The 24,401-nt window shown below is 44.8% G+C and overlaps 1 protein-coding gene and 1 long non-coding RNA gene across 2 annotated transcripts in view; one reads left to right on the top strand and one right to left on the bottom strand.

Moving 5' to 3' along the window:
* Positions 1-24,401, bottom strand: part of LOC137509805 (receptor-type tyrosine-protein phosphatase S-like) — a 782,862-nt gene that overhangs the window by 33,208 nt on the left and 725,253 nt on the right. Inside the window, exon 33 of the mRNA XM_068233857.1 lies at positions 24,003-24,157. Coding sequence (XP_068089958.1) covers positions 24,003-24,157 — 155 coding nt within the window. The remainder of the gene's footprint in view (positions 1-24,002; positions 24,158-24,401) is intronic.
* Positions 1-24,401, top strand: part of LOC137509821 (uncharacterized) — a 229,904-nt gene that overhangs the window by 164,974 nt on the left and 40,529 nt on the right. The window lies entirely within an intron of this gene.

Below are 24,401 nucleotides of genomic sequence, written 5' to 3'. Positions count from 1 at the left end.
CACCTCTATCCCACACGATAGGGGTGTGGAGGCTGTCCAACATTCACTGTTTATGGCATCTGATTTTAGTGGTCAACAGAATGATTTCATAATTGAATTACTACGGATTGTACTTACATGTAATTATTTTGTGTTTAATGATTCTTTTTATTTGCAGCTCCGGGGTATGACGACGGGGTCCAACGTGGCCCCATCCTACGCGAACATATACATGAATCAATATGAAGAATCTTTTGTACATAACAACACGCTCTTTAAAAAATATGCCATGTGTTGGCTTTGTTATATAGATGATGTGTTCTGCGTTTGGACGGGGCCACGTTGTACCCTAGACCAATTTGTGGGCGAACTGCATTCTCAGTGTGAACCCATCAGATTGACATCCCATTGTGATGTCCATCAGATAAACTTCTTAGATTCTATGGTTATTCTATCTGAGGCCTCATTGCACACTGACCTGTATGTAAAGCCTACTGATAAGAATGCAATTTTGTCATATACAAGATTTCACCCGACCAATACATTTAAAGCAGAATGAAACCCAGCATTTCTACTTTGCTCTAATAGATTATTTACAGCATATTATATACAACCAGCATTTTTTTTTCTAGAACTGCATTCAAATGCTTTCTGATGCTTTCTGATTAAGTTAGAAGATTAATAAAGCAGTTATAAATAAAAAGTCAGCTCTCAGAGTAAAATAAGTGTACTTTAGGAACGTATAATTTCTAAATGAATAATAATACTTATGCACAAAAGCAAATATGCTACTTGTATGGCATATAAAAAGTAGGAAAACATGTTTTTATTGAATATTATGTCAGGGTTTTATACCGCTTTAAATCTATTCCAAGATCTCAGTTTAAACGAGTGGGCCAAATAGTGGGTAATAGCACTGTAAGGGAAATTCGATTTGATGAGATGTCTCAGAAATTTTTGGACAGACATTACCCTGGTGACTTGGTGGCAGAGGCACACAGGAAGGCAGGTTGTACAAGTTTGGCACGTAGGGGAGACACTGGGAACAACATTCCATTTGTTACACAGTATAGTGTGATGAGTAATAGTGTTGCAAAGATTATTAAAACACTTTGGTCTGCGCTCGCCCAGTCTCTCCCCACTGTTCTTAAATTTCATAATCCGCCCCTGTTTTCCTATAAAAGAGCTACTACCCTGAGGGACAAGCTTACTCATGCCGAAATGCGCACTCTCATCAGACCCCCAGAGGGGGCAAGGAGGGGTATGTATCCCTGCCTTTAAGAGTAACTGTTGGGCATAAAATAAAAAATCAATTATTTATTTTTATCTGGTAAACAAGTAATAAGGATGCTAATCAGGCAATCCAAAAGTTAAAATCACTATTACTTTTCGTGTTGATAAACTATCATTCCCCAGTTTACATGACTTATTTGGTACACAGAAAATTTGGTACACAAAAGAGAAGTTGCAGGGCATGCTGGGTTGTCTTTTTTTACGCTTCTGTACTTCCCCTCAGACTTAAAGGGAAGGTTCAGGGGGGTGGTTAAAAAATAAAAATCAATTTCCACTTACCTGGGGCTTCCTCCAGCCCATGGCAGGCAGGAGGTGCCCTCGCCGCCGCTCCGCAGGCTCCCGGTGGTCTCCGGTGGCCGACCCGACCTGGCCACGCCGGCTGCCAGGTCGGGCTCTTCTGCGCTCCTAGGCCTGGCACTTCTGCATCCCACGCCGGCGCGCTGACGTCATCGGACGTCCGCCGGGCTGTACTGCGCAGGCGCAGAACTACTGCGTCTTCTTGGTCTCTCTGGTAACGTCCATATGACGTTACAGTGTCGCCCCCCGCCGTGTAGTTCCCCATCTGGTCCGGAGACCCTATGGGAGGTTCCATCTGCTACTACATCGGGTTTGGAGGCTGTGCCAGCGTTATGGGGGTGTGGAGTTTACGGACTTTTGCTGCAGGTTGGTAGCTCATTTTCTATTGGTTCCTATAGATGGCTAACAGTTCCCCAACAGTTCCCCATCAGGTCCACCTATACATGGCGACTGGGGATTGGCTGATAATGTTACACAGCCAGTGATAGGTTTATTCAAATAAGTGGTATGTACATTGTACAGTACCACGGAATAATAATAATAAACTGTTGGTATATTTGTCATTGTAAGGCTGTCATAGCTTGATAAAGGAGCATGCCTTACGCTCCCAAACGTTGCTGGATTGTATGAGAGTCTGCTAATAAAACTGTGAAAGAGCATTGGATGGTGCCGACTTCATTTTTATCTCTGACTGTACTCGAGTGGTGACCGAGTTGGCCGAGGCACATCCGCTTTATCCATCTTGGGGTAGTGTACGTCTACTACTTTACTGCATAATTACTATCATTGAATTTAATTGATCCACATTTTGACATGTCAGGAAAGCAGAACATGAGAAGCACTAGCATCTTCATCTGAAAGGATAACCAGTTACCTCATATATCTGTTCTGGGTGTTTATTCCAGTTTGATTAACCACTTGAGGACCACAGCCTTTCTACCCCTTAAGGACCAGAGCCTTTTTTTCCATTTAGACCACTGCAGCTTTCACGGTTTATTGGCTCGGTTATACAACCTACTATCTAAATGAATTTTCCCTCCTTTTCTTGTCACTAATACAGCTTTTTTTGGTGCTATTTGATTGCTGCTGCGAGTTTTACTTATTATATTCATCAAAAAAGACATGAATTTTGTCAAAAAAATATTTCTGTGATAAAATTTGTCAAATAAAGTAAAATTTCTGTATACATATTTGTCCAAATTTATTGTGCTACATGTCTGATAAAAAAAAAAAAACATTCAGTGTATATTTATTGTTTTGGGTAAAAGTTATAGCATTTACAAACTATGTGTAAGGAAACGTGGAAAAGCCGCCGAGTGTACTGATAGCAAGGCGGCTGATTCCGCATCCAGCGCGGCGGTTTGCACGCAGGAGCATGCGTCTGGTACTGTGAGAGAACGCGGAAAAGCCGCCGCATGTACTGATAGCAAGGCGGCTGGTTCCGTGTCCAGTGCGGCGGTTTGCACGCAGCAGCATGCGTCTGGTGTGGCTGGGTCTGTTAGTTCACACAGATTCAGGAATACGCGCGCGCACGTTGAGAGGCAGAACTTTTATGACGGCCAAGGGGGGATCAGCTGACCAGGCTGGTCAGCTGAGCTCAGAGCAAGTAACTATTAGTCTATCACTTAAGGGTGGCGCCAGAGAGTGCTGCTCTATATATAGTTGCTGCTGGCCAGTCACAAGTTGTCTGCCGTTGTGAACACTACGTGGAAGCACTCAGACCTTAGTCAGATCCAACAGTGTGTTTGAACCAGGAGGACCTGGGAATTCACACTGAGCCAGATTACTTGTGTTATCATTCTTTTATACTTCAGACTAGTTCCAGGGTGTAGAGACCACGGACCTCACACCCAAGATTAGGGAACTTGTGTTATCATTCTGTTATACTTCAGACTAGTTCCAGGGTGTAGAGACCACGGACCTCACACCCAAGACTAGGCATTGTTTGATATCTGTTATGACCTATTGCTTTCCTGACTATCCTTCCGCTCTCTTATTCGGTACCACGCACATCTGATTATCCGTTGCCAGCCCTGCCTGCCTTGGATACCGAATCAGTCTTCTGTCCGTGTGTTGCCGACCTGGCTTGCCCGACCTCGAGAGCTATCTCTCTCCTTTAGGAGATAGTCTCCAGATCAGCTAGTGACATCCACCTTCAGGTGTCACTCACTCACTGGCCCTTCCTACCTTCAGCCTGAGACTCCACCCCTTGGAAGGTCTCAGGCTGCTGGAAGGTTCTTGTGCTTCTCTAAAGAGCAGTATTTCCCATACTGCCAAGGACCACCTGCTCATTAGGTGGTTTACTCAAAGTCATTACTGTTGCACCAAACACTCACAATATATTCAGGTGTCCAGAGGTTAGTACTATATCTGTATTATTGGTGATTCTGCAGATCATCAATAATCAGGTATATATCTGTATTCTTGGTGATACTGCAGATCACCAATAATCAGATTCTCTCTGTGTGCTGACACCGATCGTTAAACTATGGTGCAAAAAGTGAATTTTCCCATTTTGAAGCATCTCCGACTTTTCTGACCACCTGTCATGTTTCATGAGGTGCTAAAATTCCAGGATAGTATAAATACCCCCCCCCAAATGACCCCATTTTGGAAAGAATACATCCCAAAGTATTCACTGAGACGCATGGTGAGTTCATAGAAGATTTTATTTTTTGTCATAAGTTAGCGGAAAATGAAGTGCCTACTTTACAACATGGGGTCATTTGTGAGGTGTGTTCACTGTCATGGCATTTTGGGGGGTGCTAAATTGTAAGCACCCCTGTAAAGCCTAAAGGTGCTCATTGGACTTTGGGCCCCTTAGCGCAGTTAGGCTGCAAAAAAGTGCCACACATGTGGTATTGCCGTACTCAGGAGAAGTAGTATAATGTGTTTTGGGGTGTACTTTTACACCTACCCATGCTGGGTTGGAGAAATATCTCTGTAAATGACAATGTTTTGATTTTTTTTACACACAATTGTTCATTTACAGAGATATTTCTCCCACCCAGTATGGGTATGTGTAAAAATACACCCTAAAACACATTATACTACTTCTACTGAGTACGGCGATACCACATGTGTGACACTTTTTTGCAGCCTAGGTGTGCTAAGGGGCCCAACGTCCTATTCACGGGTCATTTTGAGGCATTTGGTTTCTAGACTACTCACGGTTTAGGGCCCCTAAAATGCCAGGGCAGTATAGGAACCCCACAAGTGACCCCATTTTAGAAAGAAGACACCCCAAGGTATTCCGTTAGGTGTATGGTGAGTTCATAGAAGATTTTATTTTTTTGTCACAAGTTAGTGAAAAATGACACTTTGTGAAAAAAACAATAAAAATCAATTTCCGCTAACTTTTGACAAAAAATAAAATATTCTATGAACTCGTCATACACCTAATGGAATACCTTGGGGTGTCTTTTTTCTAAAATGGGGTCACTTGTGGGGTTCCTATACTGCCCTGGAATTTTAGGGGCCCAAAACCGTGAGGAGTGACTGTTCAGGGGTATAAGCATCTGCAAATTTTGATGACAGGTGGTCTATGAGGGGGCGAATTTTGTGGAACCGGTCATAAGCAGGGTGGCCTCTTAGATGACAGGTTGTATTGGGCCTGATCTGATGGATAGGAGTGCTAGGGGGGTGACAGGATGTGATTGATGGGTGTCTCAGGGGGTGATTAGAGGGGAAAATGCAATCAATGTACTGGGGAGGTGATTGGAAGGGGGTCTGAGGGGGATCTGAGGGTTTGGTCGAGTGATCATGAGCCCACATGGGGCAAATTAGGGCCTAATCTGATGAGCAGTTGTGCTAGGGGGTGACAGGTGGTGACAGGAGGTGATTGATGGGTGTCTCAAGGTGTGATTAGAGGGGGGAATAGATGCAAACAATGCACTGGCAAGGTGATCAGGGCTAGGGTCTAAGGGCATTCTGAGGGTGTGGGCGGGTGATTGGGTGCCCTAGGGGCAGATAGGGGTCTGATCTGATGGGTAGCAGTGACAGGTGGTGACAGGGGGTGATTGATGGGTGATTGATGGGTAATTAGTGGGTGTTTAGAGGAGAGAACAGATGTAAACAATGCACTTGGGAGGTGATCTGACGGCGGGTTTGCGGGCGATCTGATGGTGTGGGTGGGTGATCAGATTGCCCGCAAGGGGCAGGTTTGGGGATGATTGATGGGTGGCAGTGACAGGGGGTGATTGACAGGTGATCAGTGGGTTATTACAGGGAAGAACAGATGTAAATAATGCACTGGCGAATTGATAATGGGGGGGGGGGGGGGTCTGAGGGCAATCTGAGCGTGTGGGGGCGGTTGATTGGGTGCCCGCAAAGGTGCAGATTAGGGTCTGATCTGATGGGTAGCAGTGACAGGTGGTGACAGGGGGTGATTGATGGGTGATTGATGGGTAATTAGTGGGTGTTTAGAGGAGAGAACAGATGTAAACAATGCACTTGGGAGGTGATCTGACGGCAGGTTTGCGGGCGATCTGATGGTGTGGATGGGTGATCAGATTGCCCGCAAGGGGCAGGTTAGGGGCTGATTGATGGGTGGCAGTGACAGGGGGTGATTGATGGGTGATTGACAGGTGATCAGTGGGTTATTACAGGGGGGATAGATGCATACAGTACACAGGGGGGGTCTGGGGAGAATCTGAGGAGTGGGGGGTGATCAGGAGCTCCCAGGGGGCAGTTAGGACCTAAAATAAAAAAATAGCGTTGACAGATAGTGACAGGGAGTGATTGATTGGTGATTAGGGGAGTGATTGGGTGCAAACAGTGGTCTGGGGGGTGGACAGGGGGGGGGGGGGGGTCTGAGGGGTGCTGTGGGCGATCAGAGGGAAGGGGGGGCAGGATCAGTGTGTTTGGTGCAAACTAGGGTGGCTGCAGCCTGCCCTGGTGGTCCCTCGGACACTGGGACCACCAGAGCAGGAGGCAGTCTGTATAATACACTTTGTATACATTACAAAGTGTATTATACACTTTGTAGCGGCGATTGTGAGGTTAACAACCCGGGTTGTCGTCGCAGGTGGGCGGAGCCAGTTGCCGGGGGAAGCGCGCGTCACCAGTGACGCGATCGCTTCCCCGGCATGCCGAAAGGACGCAACGCCCATGGGCGTATTACGGTCCTTTCGGCGTCCACTTTGCCGCCGCCCACCGGCAGTGGGCGGTCGGCAAGTGGTGAAAGGATTGAGCATTTTATAAGTTTACTTTTTGTATCAAAAAACAAAAAACAATAAGGAAAGTGCATTGTTAATGGGAAAGTTGGCAATCGTTGCTACAGGTGGTAATAAAGGTTTATTGTGTGGATTTTGTGATCCCTGGCCAGGTACCAATATCTTCTCAATTTATAGGTATATAGGTTGGATGTCTCCTATTACCTATATCAATGATTTAAAGGGATACTAAACTGAAAAAAAGACCAGTTACTTACTTGGAGCTTCTTTGAGCCCTCTGTAGTCTTTTTGGTCCCTCCCCGTCATTCCAAAGTGCTCAGTTCTCCTGGTGTTCCCCTCCGTAAGCCAGGCGACTCCGTGAGTCGCCAGCCACTGCGCAACCCTGTCTGCGTGCCTCCCCAATCACTATACAGTGACCGGGAGGATTTAGCGCATGTGCAGTAGCATTTTTTGCTCGCTGCACAAGTGCAGATCGCTTCCGGAATGGGAGTACGTTGAGTCACGCTGCACAGGCCCATGAATCCAGCATTCTGAGCGTGTTCTGAGGGTGACACCAAGGGAACCAAGCAGCAGGGGGTGATGATGAGGGACCAGGAAGACTTTAAGGGGGCTGTGAGAAGCCCCAAGTAAGTAACTGGCAATTTTTTTCAGTTAAAGTTTCCTTTAAATTCCAAATGTAATTATTTAAGGCGTTATACTCCTCCCATGTGTGCTCCATGGACATGTGAAACTTTGCAACTTACACCATGATTTATCTGCCTCCCAATTTTTACTCTTCAATCCTGTACAAGGCAGGCACATCGCAAGGACATAAGATCTGAGGATCATGCTCCGGACCTATGGTGTGAGTGCCCTGAATCCTCCCCTCCATGTGCTTAGCGCAGAGACCCTAATATTGGTGTTGGTCCATTGCTATAAAGACAACAACGGCACAATAGGTGGCGCACTTCCCCTTGGCCAAGCCCATCTCTTTGCCACATCGTACAGCAAAGTTACTCACCCCCTAAACTTCACAGCGTACTCATGCTGTCCAGGATCACAAGTCAATCGCATGCCATCCCCCCTTCTCACTAGATCATCGCAATCAAGGTATGCTTGGTGGTATGCACGGAATAGCACAGCTTTCACACCTTATCGCAAGGCTGTAGTTTCAGGCATGTCCTGATTCTGAAAGCATTTCTGAAATGTGTCTTGAGAGGATGAAAAAATGACAGTACAGCCTGATGCACACTAATGCTTCGTACGTGATTCGCTGAAGCCACTAATGTATAGCAGAAACAGAGTTTACCATCATTCTTTACAACCCCCAATATACTGTATATACTCGCATATAAGCCTAATTTTTCAGCATAAAAAAAGTGCTGAAAAGTGACCCCCCTCGGCTTGTATGCGACTCAGTGGAGCAAAACAGATGGTGGAGCAGGTTTTGTTACTGGCAGAGGAGCGTAAGGATCTTGCACTAGTGATCCTGCTCTTGCCAGCTGGATCCCTGCTGTGTCCGTGCCCCTCCATCCCATGCAACATGGTGTGCAGAGTGCACTGCTCAAGACTCCCCTGGCTTGTGGAGCAGAGTGTGACAGCAACGTGTCAGAGACGCAATGATCGGGGATTCTTCCTGTGTGATGATTGCTGTGTCTCATTTCTATGACATCTTCTAGTGGCTTCTTGAGACACACCTGTGTGATCCTGGGGCACATCTAGCTGTGGGGAGGGGACTTTATTGGAAAGGGGGCTTATATGGGAGTCAATCAGTTTTTTCTGGTTTCTGAGGGAAAAGTGGGTACCTTGGCTTATACGCGGCTCGACTTAAATGTGAGTATATACGGTACAAAACAGCATACAAAACTTTCCTATAAAGCTGAATACTCACCTTAATGATGCAGGAAGATAGATCCAGCAAAGCCCCCTGACAACGAGCATTCCCCGATCCACCTGTCTGCTGGCGGGTACACATGATGTTACACGACGGGTGGGAATTGGGAAGGGAAGTCAAGCAGTTGCAGTACTTTGAGTGGAGTCTCTTGGGATCTTAAAAGATCCGATCTGCTGTGACGTTGTTATCACCACGTGTCGCCAAACATTGTTTGCGTGATCGCATGCCTGTACCCACGTTGTGAGATCACAGAAACGATCGCTTGTAAAAATTGGCAGTCATTGGAAAAATCGCATAATGGGTATGGGCTTTAAGTGCTTGTACACACGTCAGATCCTGGCTGGCTGTTTGGCCAATCAATCACTCCAAATCATTTCCACATCAGTAATTGATTAGAAGGGAATGCCAACAAAGTATGTACGCACATGAACGATGTCTCTTCCCCTGCAGATCTTAATGAAGCATATAGAGGACGTGAAGTAAAAGTTGATTCTTTCTTTTTTCACAAACGTACAGATAATTAATGGGGACAATATTGCACTACTCACCCCATATAGAGAAGACAAGGAACCATAAGCAATTAACTTTTTCTCCTGAGTTTTCTCTTAAGTGATAGTTTCAAACTTGTCAATAAAATGCCTTTTAAACCACCAACAAGCAAGAAAATACTTAAAATAGTTTTGATCGTACTTTTCCATCTACTTTTTGGTACTTTTTCAATTGCAAAGTCCTGAAAAGTTATTTTAAAGCGGAATATAACCCTGCATTTCAACTTCGCTCTAAAATATTATTTACAGCATATTATATGCAAAAAGCATATTTTTTTTTACTAGACCAGCATTGGAAGGGTTAAACACAGACGTTTCAAGTTCCGTGGAGAGATATGCAGAAGTTCAGATTGTTACATTCTATGTATCTATTGATAAACAGTTACACACTCTTTGGCAGTCCTCCAAGCTCCTTCTCAGTCAGAGAGATGAGTCACATAAAACACTTAGATACATTTCTGTAAACAAAATGTATCTCTTTTCAGCTTCGGATGCGTCTGCAGAAATCTAAAGGAACTTTAAAGCCCTATGCGCGTTCCTAGACGTTTTCAGGGAACACGTACGGGTACAAAAAACGCATAGAAACGGCTCCTAATGCTTTTGAATGGGCTAGTTCACATGTATGCGTATGAGACGCATACGTTTCTCATCCGCATTGCTGCACGCAGTTCTGTCCGTCACGCATAGAAACGGACGCAATGAAAGTCTATGGACGCGTATCAAAAACGCGTACTATTGCGTTTTTAGCGTCCGTTTTCCTCTGCGGTTCCCATAATTCTTTTTTTTCCCCTGGGTCACGTGTGTGTGTGCAAAACGCAATAAAATACGCATTAGAACGCAAGAAAAACGCATGCGTTTTTCAACTTGCGTTTCTTTGATTTTAAACGCATTCTTCATACGCAGATAGTCTGAACAGGCCCTAACCCTTCCAATGCTGGTCTAGTAAAAAAAAAAATGCTGGTTGCATATAATATACTGTAAATAATGTTTTAGAGCAAAGTTGAAATGCAGGGTTATATTCCGCTTTAAATAGAAGATTAAAAAATTATCTACCAGGAGAAAACTCACAAGAAAAAGTTAATTGCATATAGGCCAAGGTCTTTTTGCTTTCAGAATTGCTTTCATTCTTCATGGCCTTCCTCAGATTTTGGTCAATATTGACATGATAGCCTCACGCAATTTCTACAGCTTTATCGTCTGCATATCCATGATGTGGAACCACCACCTCATGGGGGAAACACTGCTTTGTTATGTTTTTTTATGGGGGAAATGCTGCTTTATTATATGCATGGTTTTTGGTGGAATTTGAGGCCAGGGGCGTAGCTAGAAATGACTAGGCCCCATAGCAAATTTTTTTCATGGGCCCGCCTCAATGGCGACTTCATAGGGGCCTGAAGGAGGCGTCAGGATTTGTTAGATTGCAGCTTTCCCCCCTTCCCACCTGCAGGGGCTGCTAGCTACACCACTGCCACACACACAAACACACACACACTGTAGATACACATCTCATACACTTCCACATACAAAGTCGATATATACTCTTACACTAGCCATACGAGTCGATTCTGACCCGATATGGCTAGCAAATCTATCCCTCTCTGATTGAGATGCAATCAGAGAGATATCGATCCCCTCCCTACACAGCAAGTGAACACCCCCCCCCCCCCTTACCCCACAAAAACACACTCACACTCTCATGCACACAGTGGGCTTGATTCACTACACCGTGATATGACAAATAGCACACCTTATCAAAAATATCACACCTTATCAAATATATCACACCTTATCAAAGATAGCAAACCTTATCAGAGTAGCATAGCGAGTGCTACGGACTTATGCCTGCTAATTGGCAATGGCACTCATCCTGCCCTGAGCCCCGGCGGGTTCGTAGCGCTCGCTATGCTACTCTGATAAGGCGTTTAACTTTGATAAGGTGTGCTATCTTTGATAAGGTGTGATATCTTTGATAAGGTGTGATATCTTTAATAAGGTGTGCTATTTGTCATATCACGGTTTAGTGAATCAAGCCCAGTAAATTAAACCAGACATCCCCCTCGCGCACAGACACACACGCACGCATACACACGCACACACACACAATCTAATGCACAGAAGTTACACAATATACACACACTCACAAACTATCATGCACAGAAGTCACAAAATCCACCCCCTCCCCTACACACACACACACACACACACACACACTTACTCTCATGCACAGAAGTCACACAATACACCACACACACACACACACACACACACACACACACACACACACACACACACACACACACACCCTCTCATGCACAGAAGTCACACAATACACCCCCTACACACACACACACACACACACACACTTACTCTCATGCACAGAAGTCACACAATACACCCCCTCCCCTACACACACACACACTTACTCTCATACACAGAAGTCACACAATACACCCCCTCCCCTACACACACACACTCACTCTCATGCACAGAAGTCACACAATACTTCCACATGCATCCCTCAAATAGGTAGGTTCTGTCCTGACCTGTTGCACTGCCACCCAGTGCCTGCACCTCGCCACAAACATGCACACTGTCCCCACTCCTTATCAACCGCCCTGTCATCCCTGAAGTGCCAGCCGTCGCACTGAATCGATGCACAGGTGTGTGCCCCACTGCCCCCTCTTCCAATGCTTTGAGCAGGCAGACAGGCAGGAAGGGGGCAGAGCTTCACACACAGCCGTGGTGGAGGGGCAGAGCTATGTGCAGGAGGGGTGGAGCCACCTGTGGGAGGGGTGGAGCCATAGGCAGCACTGGGAGGAGGGGCAGGGCCAAAATCAGTGCTGCTCTTCTGTGTTACGGGCCAGGCCGGAACAATAAAGTAGCTGTCAGGGGGAATGTGAAGAGAGGCAGCAGTTGAAAAATAGTCCTATTTTACCAGCCAAGGTCTCTGCAATGGGGGGAGGGGGGAGAGGTCACTCTGGCATACCTGGATGGGCCCTGGGCCCATGATTAAAAAAAACCCAAAACCCATAAAACAAAAATAGGCAGCTGGACAGACGGGGCCCCCCCCCCTGTAGCGGCTAAGGGATCCGGGCCCCATAGCAATTGCTCTGGTTACTATGGTGACCCCCTACGCGCCTAGGTGTTGTCTAAATACCGTTAGGAACACTTTGCCTAACTGTGTTTTGGGGAAAAACTCAGGTTCCTTGATTTATACTGTTAAATTGCAGTTGGCTACACCCACAGCATGGCCAAACCCATTTTTAGGCACCCACAGCCATGATGCGCTTAGCCCCCTGCAGTCTACCTTTATCTTTGGTGGCCCGAGGTGCCCAGATCTTTTAAGAACCTAGCAATGGCCCCTGGTCCAAGGTTGTCTCGTTACTGGCTCAATATGCTTCTATAACGACCATACTAATGAGAGATTTTAGTGTCATTAACTATAAAAGTTGCATTGCATCAAACAAAATATTTGCACAAGGTGAAAGTAGTAAGAGTTTGCTAGTATAGCTTAGGAAGGAACAAGAGCCTAACTATGATAAGGTCCTTTAACAAAATTATTATAGGGTAACTTACTTTTGACCTCCATCTCAAGATAGCTCCCCTACTTATTTGCTAGTAGCAAACACTGCTGTACATTGTACTAACTGTTTTCACAACAATTGTGTAAAGACTGTAAAAGCCATTTGCCAAGTGCTTAAAGCACACCTGAACTGTGAGGGATCTGGAGGCTGACATATTCATTTCCTTTTAAATAATGCATTTTGCCTGGCTGTCCTGCTCAGCTTCTGTCTTCAGTACACTTAGCAATAGACCCTGAACAAGCATGCAGATCAGACTTTTCTGACTGAACTTTTCTGGACCCAGCCTCAGAGAAACAGGAGGACAGGGCCAAGGAGCCGGGCGGGCGTTTGAGCAGGGGGCCGGGTGTGTGCATGCGCGCACGTTTGCAGCGGGTGCGCGCGTGCGCAGTAACATGTGGCTACACTGACCTAGAGCCCATTTTTAAATGGACTTGGGTCTGCTAGTGGTTTTATAAAATGATTGTTCTTGATAGTTTCAAATGAGGGTTTTGGGGTTTTGGGTGGCACCTGTACACGCTTGGAAAAGGAACCCAAGAAGATCTTAATAATAAGTTCAATTCACCTGAGTTGCAAGTCTTTATGGGCCTGTATTAATTAATCTGGGAGACTGTCTGGTTTACACATTTTAGGTACAAGACAAGCTATATACTATAGATAAGGAATTCCTGAAGATGTCAGTGCATCCCTTTTTTAAATGGCTAGCATAGTTTTAGATTAAAATAAACCCAACAATGAATAATTTAACATCCAGATATGCAGCTTGCAGCTTGAGATAAGTTATAACAGGGGTAGGGAACCTATGGCTCGGGAGCTAGATGTGGCTCTTTTGATGGCTACATCTGGCTCACATACAAATCAGTAGGAGCTGATGTACTAAGCTCAAGCGGCGCAGCTTAGTGCGGCAGCGCATGTAAAATTTAGTATGCACGCTACTGCTGTAACTTACTCGCGTAACCCCCAAAACGAACGGCTGCTCCATTTGTCCCACCCTGGAACCTGTCAGGTCCAGTGACTTTGTAGGAAAAGATCCCCGCACTTTGATTGGCCCAATAGGCTGCCTGTCACTTGACAGGCAGCCTATTGGGCCAAAGTGCCATGTCCCTGGATCTTGTCCTACAAAGTGAATCAACTCCCAAATCAACTAACTTATTGTACAAGCTGTTAGTCGGTATTTCTCCTGTCTGGCTTTCAGGGAAATTGCTGATGTTGCTGAAACCCAAGAGAAGCTAAAGGCATGTCTGACACTTCCGCTGCCCGGCGGATCACCATTGCAACAGGGATGTGAGCCCTCTGCTGCGCATGCACACTTTGCCAGTTTGAAACAATTCCACTTCCGTGGTTTAGAGTTATTAATATAAACTACGCATTAAGCTAAATTTTGTTTATTGACCACTGTGGCGAAAATCTTAAAATTTACAATTTATGTAAACACATAGAAATAAGAAGTATGTTTCTTCCAGAGTAAAATAAGCCATACATTACTTTTCTTCTTTGTTGCTGTCACTTACAGTAAGTAGTAGAAATCTAACATAATTGACAGGTTTTGGACTAGCTCATATCCTCATGGGGAGTTCTCATGGTTTTTTTTTATTTTCAAAAGCACTTAGTGAATGGCAGTTGCTCTATCCAACTGCCAAAAAAGTGTACAGTGAGCAGATAGACTGGCCAGCATGTTTGTATAAATCTTTTTCAGGGAGTGTATATAAAGAATAAAGAATAAAGAATAAAGGCCATGCTGATAATCCCCTATGGAGAGATGGACTAGCCCAAAACCTGTTGGTTACTGTAAGTGACAGCAACATAAGAGAAAAGTAATTTATGGCTCATTACTCACTTTTACTCTGTAAGAAATGTACTTCTTATTTGTATGCGTTTACAGTGGGATGCGAAAGTTTGGGCAATGTTGTTAATCGTCATTATTTTCCTGTATAAATCGTTGGTTGTTATGATAAAAAAAAGTCAGTTAAATATATCATATTGGAGACACACACTGTGATATTTGAGAAGTGAAATGAAGTTTATTGCCTTTACAGAAAGTGCGCAATAATTGTTTAAATAAAATTAGGCAGGTGCACAAATTTGGGCACTGTTGTCATTTTATTGATTCCAAAACCTTTAGAACTAATTATTGGAACTCAAATTGGCTTGGTAAGCTCGGTGACCCCTGACCTACATGCACAGGTGAATCCAATTATAGGAAAGAGTATTTAAGGAGGTTAATTGTAAGTGTCCCTCCCCTTTTACATTTTCTCTGAAGAGTAGCAACATGGGGGTCACAAAACAACTCTCAAATCACCTTAAGGCAAAGATTGTTCACCATCATGGTTTAGGGGAAGGATACAGAAAGCTGTGTCAGAGATTTCAGCTGTCTGTTTCCACAGTTAGGAACATATTGAGGAAATGGAAAACCACAGGCTCAGTTCAAGTTAAGGCTTGAAGTGTCAGACCAAGAAAAATCTCGGATAAACAGAAGCAACGAATGGTGAGAATAGCCAGAGTCAACCAACAGACCAGCACCAAAGACCTACAACATCATATTGCTGCAGACAAAGTCACTGTGCATCGTTCAACCATTCGGCACACTTTACACAAGGAGATGCTGTATGCAGAGAAAGCCTTTTCTCTGCCCACAGCACAAACAGAGCCGCTTGAGGTATGCTAAAGCACATTTGGACAAGCCAACTTCATTTTGGAATAAGGTGCTGTGGATTGCTGAAACTAAAATTTAGTTATTTGGCATAACAAAGGGCATTATGCATGGAGGAAAAACAACACAGCATTTTAAGAAAAACACCTGCTACCTACAGTAAAATATGGTGGTGATTCCATCCTGCTGTGGGGCTGTGCGGCCAGTGTAGGGACTGGGAATCTTGTCAAAGTTGAGGGACGCATGGATTCCACTCAGTATCAGCAGATTCTGGAGACCAATGTCCAGGAATCAGTGAGAAAGCTGAAGCTGCGCCGGGGATGGATCTTTCAACAAGACAACGACCCTAAACAATGCTCAAAATATACTAAGGCATTCATGCAGAGGAACAAGTACAATGTTCTAGAATGGCCATCTCAGTCCCCAGACCTAAATATAATTGAAAATCTGTGGTGTGAGTTAAAGAGAGCTGTCCATGCTCGGAAGCCATCAAACCTGAATGAACTAGAGATGTTTTGTAAAGAGGAATGGTCCAAAATACCTTCAACCAGAATCCAGACTCTCATTGGAACGTACAGGAAGCGTTTAGAGGCTGTAATTTCTGCAAAAGGAGGATCTACTGAATATTGATTTTATTTCTTTTTTGTGGTGCCCAAATTTATGCACCTGCCTAATTTTATTTAAACAATTATTGCGCACTTTCTGTAAATCCAATAAACTTCATTTACTTCTCAATTATTACTGTGTGTGTCTCCTATACAATATAATTAACTGACATTTTTTATCGTAACAACCAATGATTTATACAGGAAAATCATGACGATTAACAACGTTGTCCAAACTTTCGCATCCCACTGTAAATCAGAAGTTTCCCCCCTTGACATAGCACCTTTGTTGTTAGATACGGTCACATACCTTCTGTGTAGTTTTACCCACATATTTTAAGCCACAAGGGCAAGAAAGCATATTCACATACAGGTGCTCTGGCAGGTGAGGTGATACCTTATCTGAAAGTCATCACCAAAGGAAGCCCCACTTCTAATGTGTTAGCACTCACTGCATGACAGATAAGGGAATGAACCCAAACGTTTAATACCAAGAAAGGGCCCAATATCTCTCAAGATGGGTGGAATTTCTGCTCTCAACAATGCTATTTCCAGCTCAAAAATATATTCCGTATCCGTCCCTTCCTCACACAAGAGGCCACCAAGATGCTTGTACATGCCTTAATCATCTCCCGCCTAGACTACTGCAACACCCTGCTCTGTGGGCTACCACAAAAAAGGCTAGCACCTCTCCAATCCCTTCTAAATTCAGCGGCCCGCCTCATTCACCTCTCCACACGCTCTTCCGATGCAGCCCCACTATGCCGTTCTCTCCACTGGTTACCTCTTACCCAGAGGATCCAGTTCAAACTCCTGACTCTAACATACAAAGCCCTCCATGAGGGCTTTCTCATCACTAATCTCAAGCTATTGTCCCTCCCGCAACCTCCGCTCCTCCCAAGAAATTCTCCTGGCCTCTAAGCTGATCACCTCCTCTCCTGCTCGCATCCAAGACTTTACATGAGCATCATCTCTTATCTGGAACTCTCTTCCACAGCCTGTACATCATGCTCCAAACCTGGACATCTTCAAACGCACTCTTAAAACACACCTTTTCAGACAAGCTTATAACATTCTATAGCCCTTATTTACTTATCTGACACAATGTAATCAGAGGCAAAGGATCACTGCCTCATCCATCTTTCACCCCCTTACCTAATGTGTCCCCCACTACCCACTAGATTGTAAGCTCGCAAGGGCAGGGTCCTCCTCCTAATGTTTACTGTTTTTGTCACAATATTTGTGCTGCTTGGAACTCTGTTTTACAATTTGTTAGTATATCTATGTTCCCCTTGTCGTCTTATTGTGCTTTGCAAAGCGCTGCGGAATATGTTGGCGCTATATAAATAAAAAAAAAAAATAATAATAATAACAACAACAATCTACTGCCCACAGTCTCATTCCTTTTATAGTCAGGTATTGGAGGTGTAAGGAGCTCAGGTACCTCCGAGTATGCACTACCCAATATGTACCAATGTCTCTTAATATATGACATAACCATCTGAAAGACCATGGTACTAGCAAATAAAAGGCCGACGTGGGCCTGTGTCACCCGATTTCTTGGTGTCAGACTCCCTATCCGGGGATACAATCCTGTAGGGCTCCACCTGGAGTAACTCACCCACACTCCGAGAATTGTTCAACCATCTGCTGTCTCCTTTCTTCAACTTTGGTACTATCAGAAACAATTATTTTGACCCGGAGTAACCAACTCCTGGCAACTGAGTTGAAGACAGCAGGTGGATGAAAGCTCTTAAAGCGTAGGAGTTGGTTATAGCCAGTGGGTTTCTGATAAAAGTCTGAGACCAAGGCATCGCCATGACATCTGATGGTTGTATTAGGAAATAATGTATCTCCAGTCTATCATAAGTAACCTCAAATCTGATGTTGGCATGAAATTGGTTTAACTCACCATGGAAGTCAAATAGCAATTCAATGTCAATCCTCTAGACAGCAAATAAGTCATCTATGTAGTGCCATCAGACACTACAATATCTGGCAAATGCTACATTTTGGTAAATAAAGTAACTCTTAAAATTGTGCATGAATGCACCTGCAAAGGACGGGACGATTTTTACAGAGTAAAGCTGGCCACCTATGAGCATACGAACATGGATACTAAGATCCTCGCCAAGATTCTTTCACTCCACTTAATAAAATCATAACCGCCAGGTCCATTAGGAGAATGTCGGGACTAGTGTCATTGTTTCTTAGATGCGGCCAAGGCATTTAATATCATTAAAGAGACACTGAAGCGGAAAAAAAATTATGATATTATGATTTGTATGTGTAGTACAGCTAAGAAATAAAACATTAAGATCAGATACATCAGTCTAATTGTTTCCAGTACAGGAAGAGTTGAGAAACTCCAGTTGTTATCTCTATGCAAACAAGCCATTAAGCTCTCCGACTAAGTTAGTCGTGGAGAGGGCTGTTATCTGACTTTTATTATCTCAACTGCAAGTGGACTGTTTACTTTTTCTCTGCTAGAGGAGAGGTCATTACTTCACAGACTGCTCTGAAAGACTCATTTTGAATGCTGAGTGTTGTGTAATCTGCACATATTATAGAATGATGCAATGTTAGAAAAAACACTATATACCTGAAAATAAAAGTATGAGAATATTTTCTTTGCTGCTAATCTTCTAGTAATTATTCATAGTACACAACCAATTCACTATATCATATTTTTTTTTCGCTTCAGTGTCTCTTTAAGTAGGATTATTTATTTGCTGTACTTTGCCAATGTAATATTCAACCCCGGTTTATAGCCTTGGTGAAGCTACTACACACTAACCTTCATGCTCAAATTCAAATAAATGGTTGAATCACTGACACCTTCCCACACACTAGAGGCATAAGGCAGGGGTGCCCAATGTCCCCTCTTCTATTTGATCTCATGTTAGAACTCCTTGCTGCCTTGATCAGATTCGACCTGCAGTTTCATAATCTGAAAAAGGCAACAATTTTGAAAAGATGACATGCTCCTGTATTTAGCTGATCCTGGCCTCTTTCTCCAATAATCTAGGTATTTTATAGACACTTTTGGCCAAATTTCTGGCCTGTGGATTAACTGGACCAAGTCCTTAATCCTTCCCATAGATATCTTTCCCTCAACCCTGCCTCATGCCTCTTCTCCTTTACAGTGAGCGTCAGAGATTACATATTTAAGAATAAGGGTGTCTAGATCCTCACAGGACTTTGGCTCCCTGTACTGGGTGCCCTTGTTGCAACATCTCCCTGTCAAGTTCCAAGCTTGGCCTAAACCTCTAGTCAATCTTGGGCAGGTCGGGCTAACCTCTTCAAGATGATGTTACTCCCTAAAGTTTTGTATATCTCGTGGAATGCTCCAATTAATCTCAAAATTGAGCACCGTTGCTAAACTTAATTCCCTCTTTCAGGCACGGTCTGCCCATGATGCCAAGTGAGGCGACTTCCTCTGGGGGCAGCACCAGGCAGAAACAGGAAGTGAAGAAAGTGCCTGGCCAACCTATACTAGGGGCAACTGTACCTGGCTAACCTATACTGATGGCAACTGTACCTGGCTACCAATACTGGGGGCACCTATACCTGGAATCCTCACAAGTTTGGATCAGGCAGCAAGAAGTCTAGAATCGGCCCTGCCCTCCTTATACAGTTATTATGGAACAGAGGCAGGGATTTCCTTTCCCTCCAGACCCTCCAAGGTCCCAGGGATCTCAGGGGAATAGCAGCCCCCAACCGTCACATCTACTATTTAGCCTCACAATTATCCCACATATCCCACATATGTCATGACCTTACAATTAACCGGGAAAGATTGTGTAATTTATTATCAGATATACCACCTATAAAGCAGATTGACCCCCCTTAGTGTAATTTCTACCAGTGCCAAACAGTATTATCACCTTAAATCCTTTCCTAGAACATTTTGTCAGACCGATAAGTCTGGGACAATGCCTATAAATACCTGAGATAGACTCAAATTTACTCTTCTCTGAGAGAACTGGGATCTTCCTGGACTACATAAACTTACTAATGCTCGCCTGTGGATCAGCGGAGGGATCCTCTACCTGCACCAGTTTCTGGACTCTGGAGGCATTGTCCCTTTTGATCAATTATCTGTCAGCTTTCACCTATCAGCTCTATGAGATTTTACTATGTACAGTTTTGCCATGCCCTCAGATCCCAGTTCCCTACCATCCCTGTTAACCTTGCTGACTCAGATATACTTAGTCTGGTGAATGGATGCTCTTCTAGCTAGTTAATCTCAGTCCTTTATAGTGCAATCCAGGTTGCAGGGTACGCATAGTGCCTATGCTAGGACGTTACAGTGGGAGCAGGACATTGGAGAGTTCTCTGAAGTACAGCGCCGTAGTTTGCTCAGCGCTGTTCTAGGATTTCCCACCAGGCTGCTTAGCCTCTATGTTCTTCATAGAGTTTATCTTACCCGTTTGTCTATCCAGATTCCACCAAGGTTACTCACCTCTCTGTCCCAAATGTGCTGTTTCCCAAGGTACCATATGATATGGTCCTCCCCTGAAATGAACATTTATTGGCAACACGTAGTGCTGTTTTTATACAACAGAATGGGATGCTCCATTGTATTAGACCCTAAACTATGTCTCCTGAATATAGTTCCCCTTGGCTCTCGTAACAAATATAAAAAACTTTTCCTACTCAATACACTTCAAATTGCTCACAAGGTTCTTACACAATGTTGGATTCAGCCCTCGAAGCTCACTATGGCAGACTTGGGTTAGAGCAGTTAGCATAATTCTCTCATTTCATGAGGCTGTATATCAGCACACAGATAATAAATACCATATGATATGGGATAGTTAGATACAACCAATACAACCACAGTACACCTGATCTTTTCTCTTCTTTGCCGATTGGGGTACCTTTTGCCTCAAATTTGTACTATTTGTTTCAGCTATGTTTTTAAGTTGGTGCTTCGTGGTGGTTGGTGGCCCGGCGTGGCCAGGGGTCCTATTGGACCCAAGTTAAATTGTTATAAGTCTCTTGTTGGTGTACTTCCCCTACACAGATATTACTTTGCACAGGTCCTGATGCATGTAGTTGAATCCACCTTTATCTATTAGGTAAGTTATATTTGATGTCTGGTCACATGCTTGTATATAGCATCCTCCCTGCATTTAGATATTCTGTTTTTGTTCCAATAAAGATGACATGCTTTCGAAAAAAAAATTAACTTTTGCACTCAGCAATTGAAAAAGTACAGAAAAGTAGTCAAAAAAGCACTGCCAAAGTTATCCTGAGTATTTTCTTTCTTGCTGGTGGCTTAAGAGGCATTTTATTTAGAATTTGAAACTATCACCTAGGAGAAAACGTAGGAGAAAAGGTGAATTGGATTGGGCCCAATGCCTTCTAAACACCTACTACCTTGCATTTTTAATAGGAAAGAAGTACTTTTAAAATGGGAAAAATTTTATTTTCCCTCCAAAGACTCATGAATAAGATTAGTTAACTCTTTACCTCCTCTAAATAGAATGACTTATGAGAGCACTCTAAGTAAAACTTCAGTAACCAGAGACCTGAAAACAAAGTATACGAAATTGTACCTACAGTATATATTTTCATTTAAACTAACTCCATGTCCATTCAAGCCATTGATAATACGTATTTCAATGTAACACAAACTATGTAATTTATTATTAAAACATTTTCATTTTATTTCCATTCGCAGACTATAATTTCCAAAAATTTGAAATCATGTTTGGTGGACAGACAGGGGAGGACTGGGACCTTTTGGCCTGGGGGGACAACACAAACTAGAGGCCCGTTTCACGGCATCCCCAGCCCAAAGCCATATCTGCAAATCTTCAAATTGTGATGACTAACAGCCCCAGCCACACACACACACACACACACACACACACACACACACACACACACACACACACACACACACACACACACACACACACACACACACACACACACACACACACACACACACACACACACACACACACACACGATGCCTAACCCCATTTCTCCGCACAATCTACCTGTCTGTGTCTGATGCCTAACCTTAAAGGAGTTAGGAGTTTTTTTTTTATGAAAATAAGTGCTACTTACCCAGGGCTCGTCCAGCCCCAAGCTCCCAGCATGTCCCTTGCCGCAGCTCTGCAGTCAGCTGTTCGCTGCCGCTGCCTCCCAGCCCCCGGCGATGACGTCAGGCCGACTGCGCCTGTGCGAGCGGCGCTGTCAATCACCGCCACATGGACCAGAGCGTACTGTGCAGATGCAGAACTACTGCGCCTGCGCAGTACACTCCGGTCCACGTGGCGGTGATTGACAGTGCTGCTCGCACAGGCGCAGTACAGGCTGACATCCAGGTCGGACTGGTGCCATCGCCGGGGACTGGGAGGCAGCTGCAGCGAATGGCTGACTGCAGAGCTGCGGCGAGGGACATGCTGGGAGCGTGGGGCTGGAGGAAGCCCTGGGTAAGTAGCACTTACTTCATTAAAAATGCCTGATAACTCCTTTAAACAACCCCCCCCCCCCCCCACACACACACACACGAATCTACCTACCTGGTGATGCCTGACCCCACTCCTGCCCACCCACCATACAAACTACTTGTCTGACACCTACCCCCCCCCCCCCAACTACCTGTTTGACAGTGCCTAACTGCCTGCCTCCCCCCTCCCCTGCCGCCAATCACACCACAAGAAGAAAAAACGTTCCCCCTCAGGCCAGGGTCAGAATGGAGATGATTATCACACAAAAAAAAACTCAGAGGGCACTGGCCTGGGCAGAGAATTGAAGTTGACAGCAGTAGCAGGCAGGCAGCAAAGTGTGAGTAACTCAGTGACAAGAAGGGAGAAGAAGTACAGAAACAAAATTTATAAAAAAACACCTTCTCCTCTGGCAACCTGGACCCGACATCCTCTATCCTCCTGTCTCCTCAGTCCTACACCTCCTCCTCCTCCACAGCAGCAAGCAGCTATAGGTGGCATCTCCGACTCCAAGCCCCCAGAGTGTCCGACTCCTCCAGCCAGGACAGCCAGCCAGCCAGCCACTCGTAGCCGCAGCTCCAGGCCCCCAGCCCCCCCAGCACAGAAAGCTGAAGAGTGAGACAGCTCACTCCGACGACACCTCAGGCACAGCAGCACAGGAGAAGACTGTGTCCGACTCCTCCAGCCAGCCACTCGTAGCCACAGCTCCAGGCCCCCAGCCCCCCCAGCACAGAAAGCTGAAGAGTGAGACAGCTCACTCCGATGACACCGCAGGCACAGCAGCACGTTGCGGGCGGCAATGGCTCCAGGCGGGGGGGCGGAGTCAAGCAGGGTCAACCCACTGGGCCGGAGAGGACCTAAGCTATTTGTGTCCTTGTGCCGCTCACATCCACCGCAGGCGCAGCCACACACAAGGGCACACCACGGCCGGCCGCCTCAGCCCCTTCTTTGATTGGATACTTCAACTTGCCGGGAAATATTGCGCGAGGTTGCGATCCTCACTGCGAACCTGTCACCTGTGGTATGTCTGCGGCCGCTGCGTATAGCAGCGGCCGGCCCTAATTACTTAAGATTCGGGCGGCCCGGGGGGCAATTGCCCCCCGTCCCCCTGGGCCAGTCCTCCCCTGTGGACAGAACACCCCATATTTCTGTGCCTGTATATGCCTAGAGTGTGATACATTTGCGCACAAAAAAACCTGTAACATTGCAATGTTTGTAATTGAGTTTGCAAATGTCTGGAAATGCCTTGTTATGAGTTGTATTTGTATATGCACATCATTGCAAAGTTTAAAAACACACACACACACACACACACACACACACACACACACACACACACACACACACACACACACACACACACACACACACACACACACCAAAAGCTTAACTATGAAAATAAAATAAAAGACCATCAAGGGTTAAGCAAGATATAAACCTACATATAAGCACCTTGCATTTTCAATAAAAGCATGCAGCATGGCTGAACATTCTTTCATGAGCACCTATACATAGAAATTTTTATGATGTAGTACCTGCAATGGACAGATATTGGGCCATCTTGACCAAACTGCTCTTTAGTTTTGTGCACTTGACCAATGAAGTCGATGAAACCTTCTCCTGATTTTGGCACACCTTGTTCTGGCCAATCAGTAAACTGAAACTGTCGTACAGTACGAGACTGACCATCCTAAGGGAAAGAGTGCATATAATTACAAAATAATCACCATATTTCTTTATAATTGTTCTTTGCTTAGAAACAGTTAAGCTGTATCCGTAAATTAGTTTCTACCTTCTTGACTATTTTCATTATATATCATTACTAGAAGACCTGAGCCCGTTTAAAAATGGGCTCTAGGTCTCTTGTGACACCCCCTGCATATTAGTGCGCATGCGCACACGTCTGCCCGGCTCCCTGGCCCCGTACTCCTGTC

The sequence above is a fragment of the Hyperolius riggenbachi genome, chromosome 1 (genome assembly GCF_040937935.1).
Source record: "Hyperolius riggenbachi isolate aHypRig1 chromosome 1, aHypRig1.pri, whole genome shotgun sequence".
NCBI lineage: Eukaryota > Metazoa > Chordata > Amphibia > Anura > Hyperoliidae > Hyperolius > Hyperolius riggenbachi.
The sequence above is the reverse complement of the archived record's forward strand: the minus strand, read 5'-3'. Positions and strand labels throughout refer to the sequence as shown.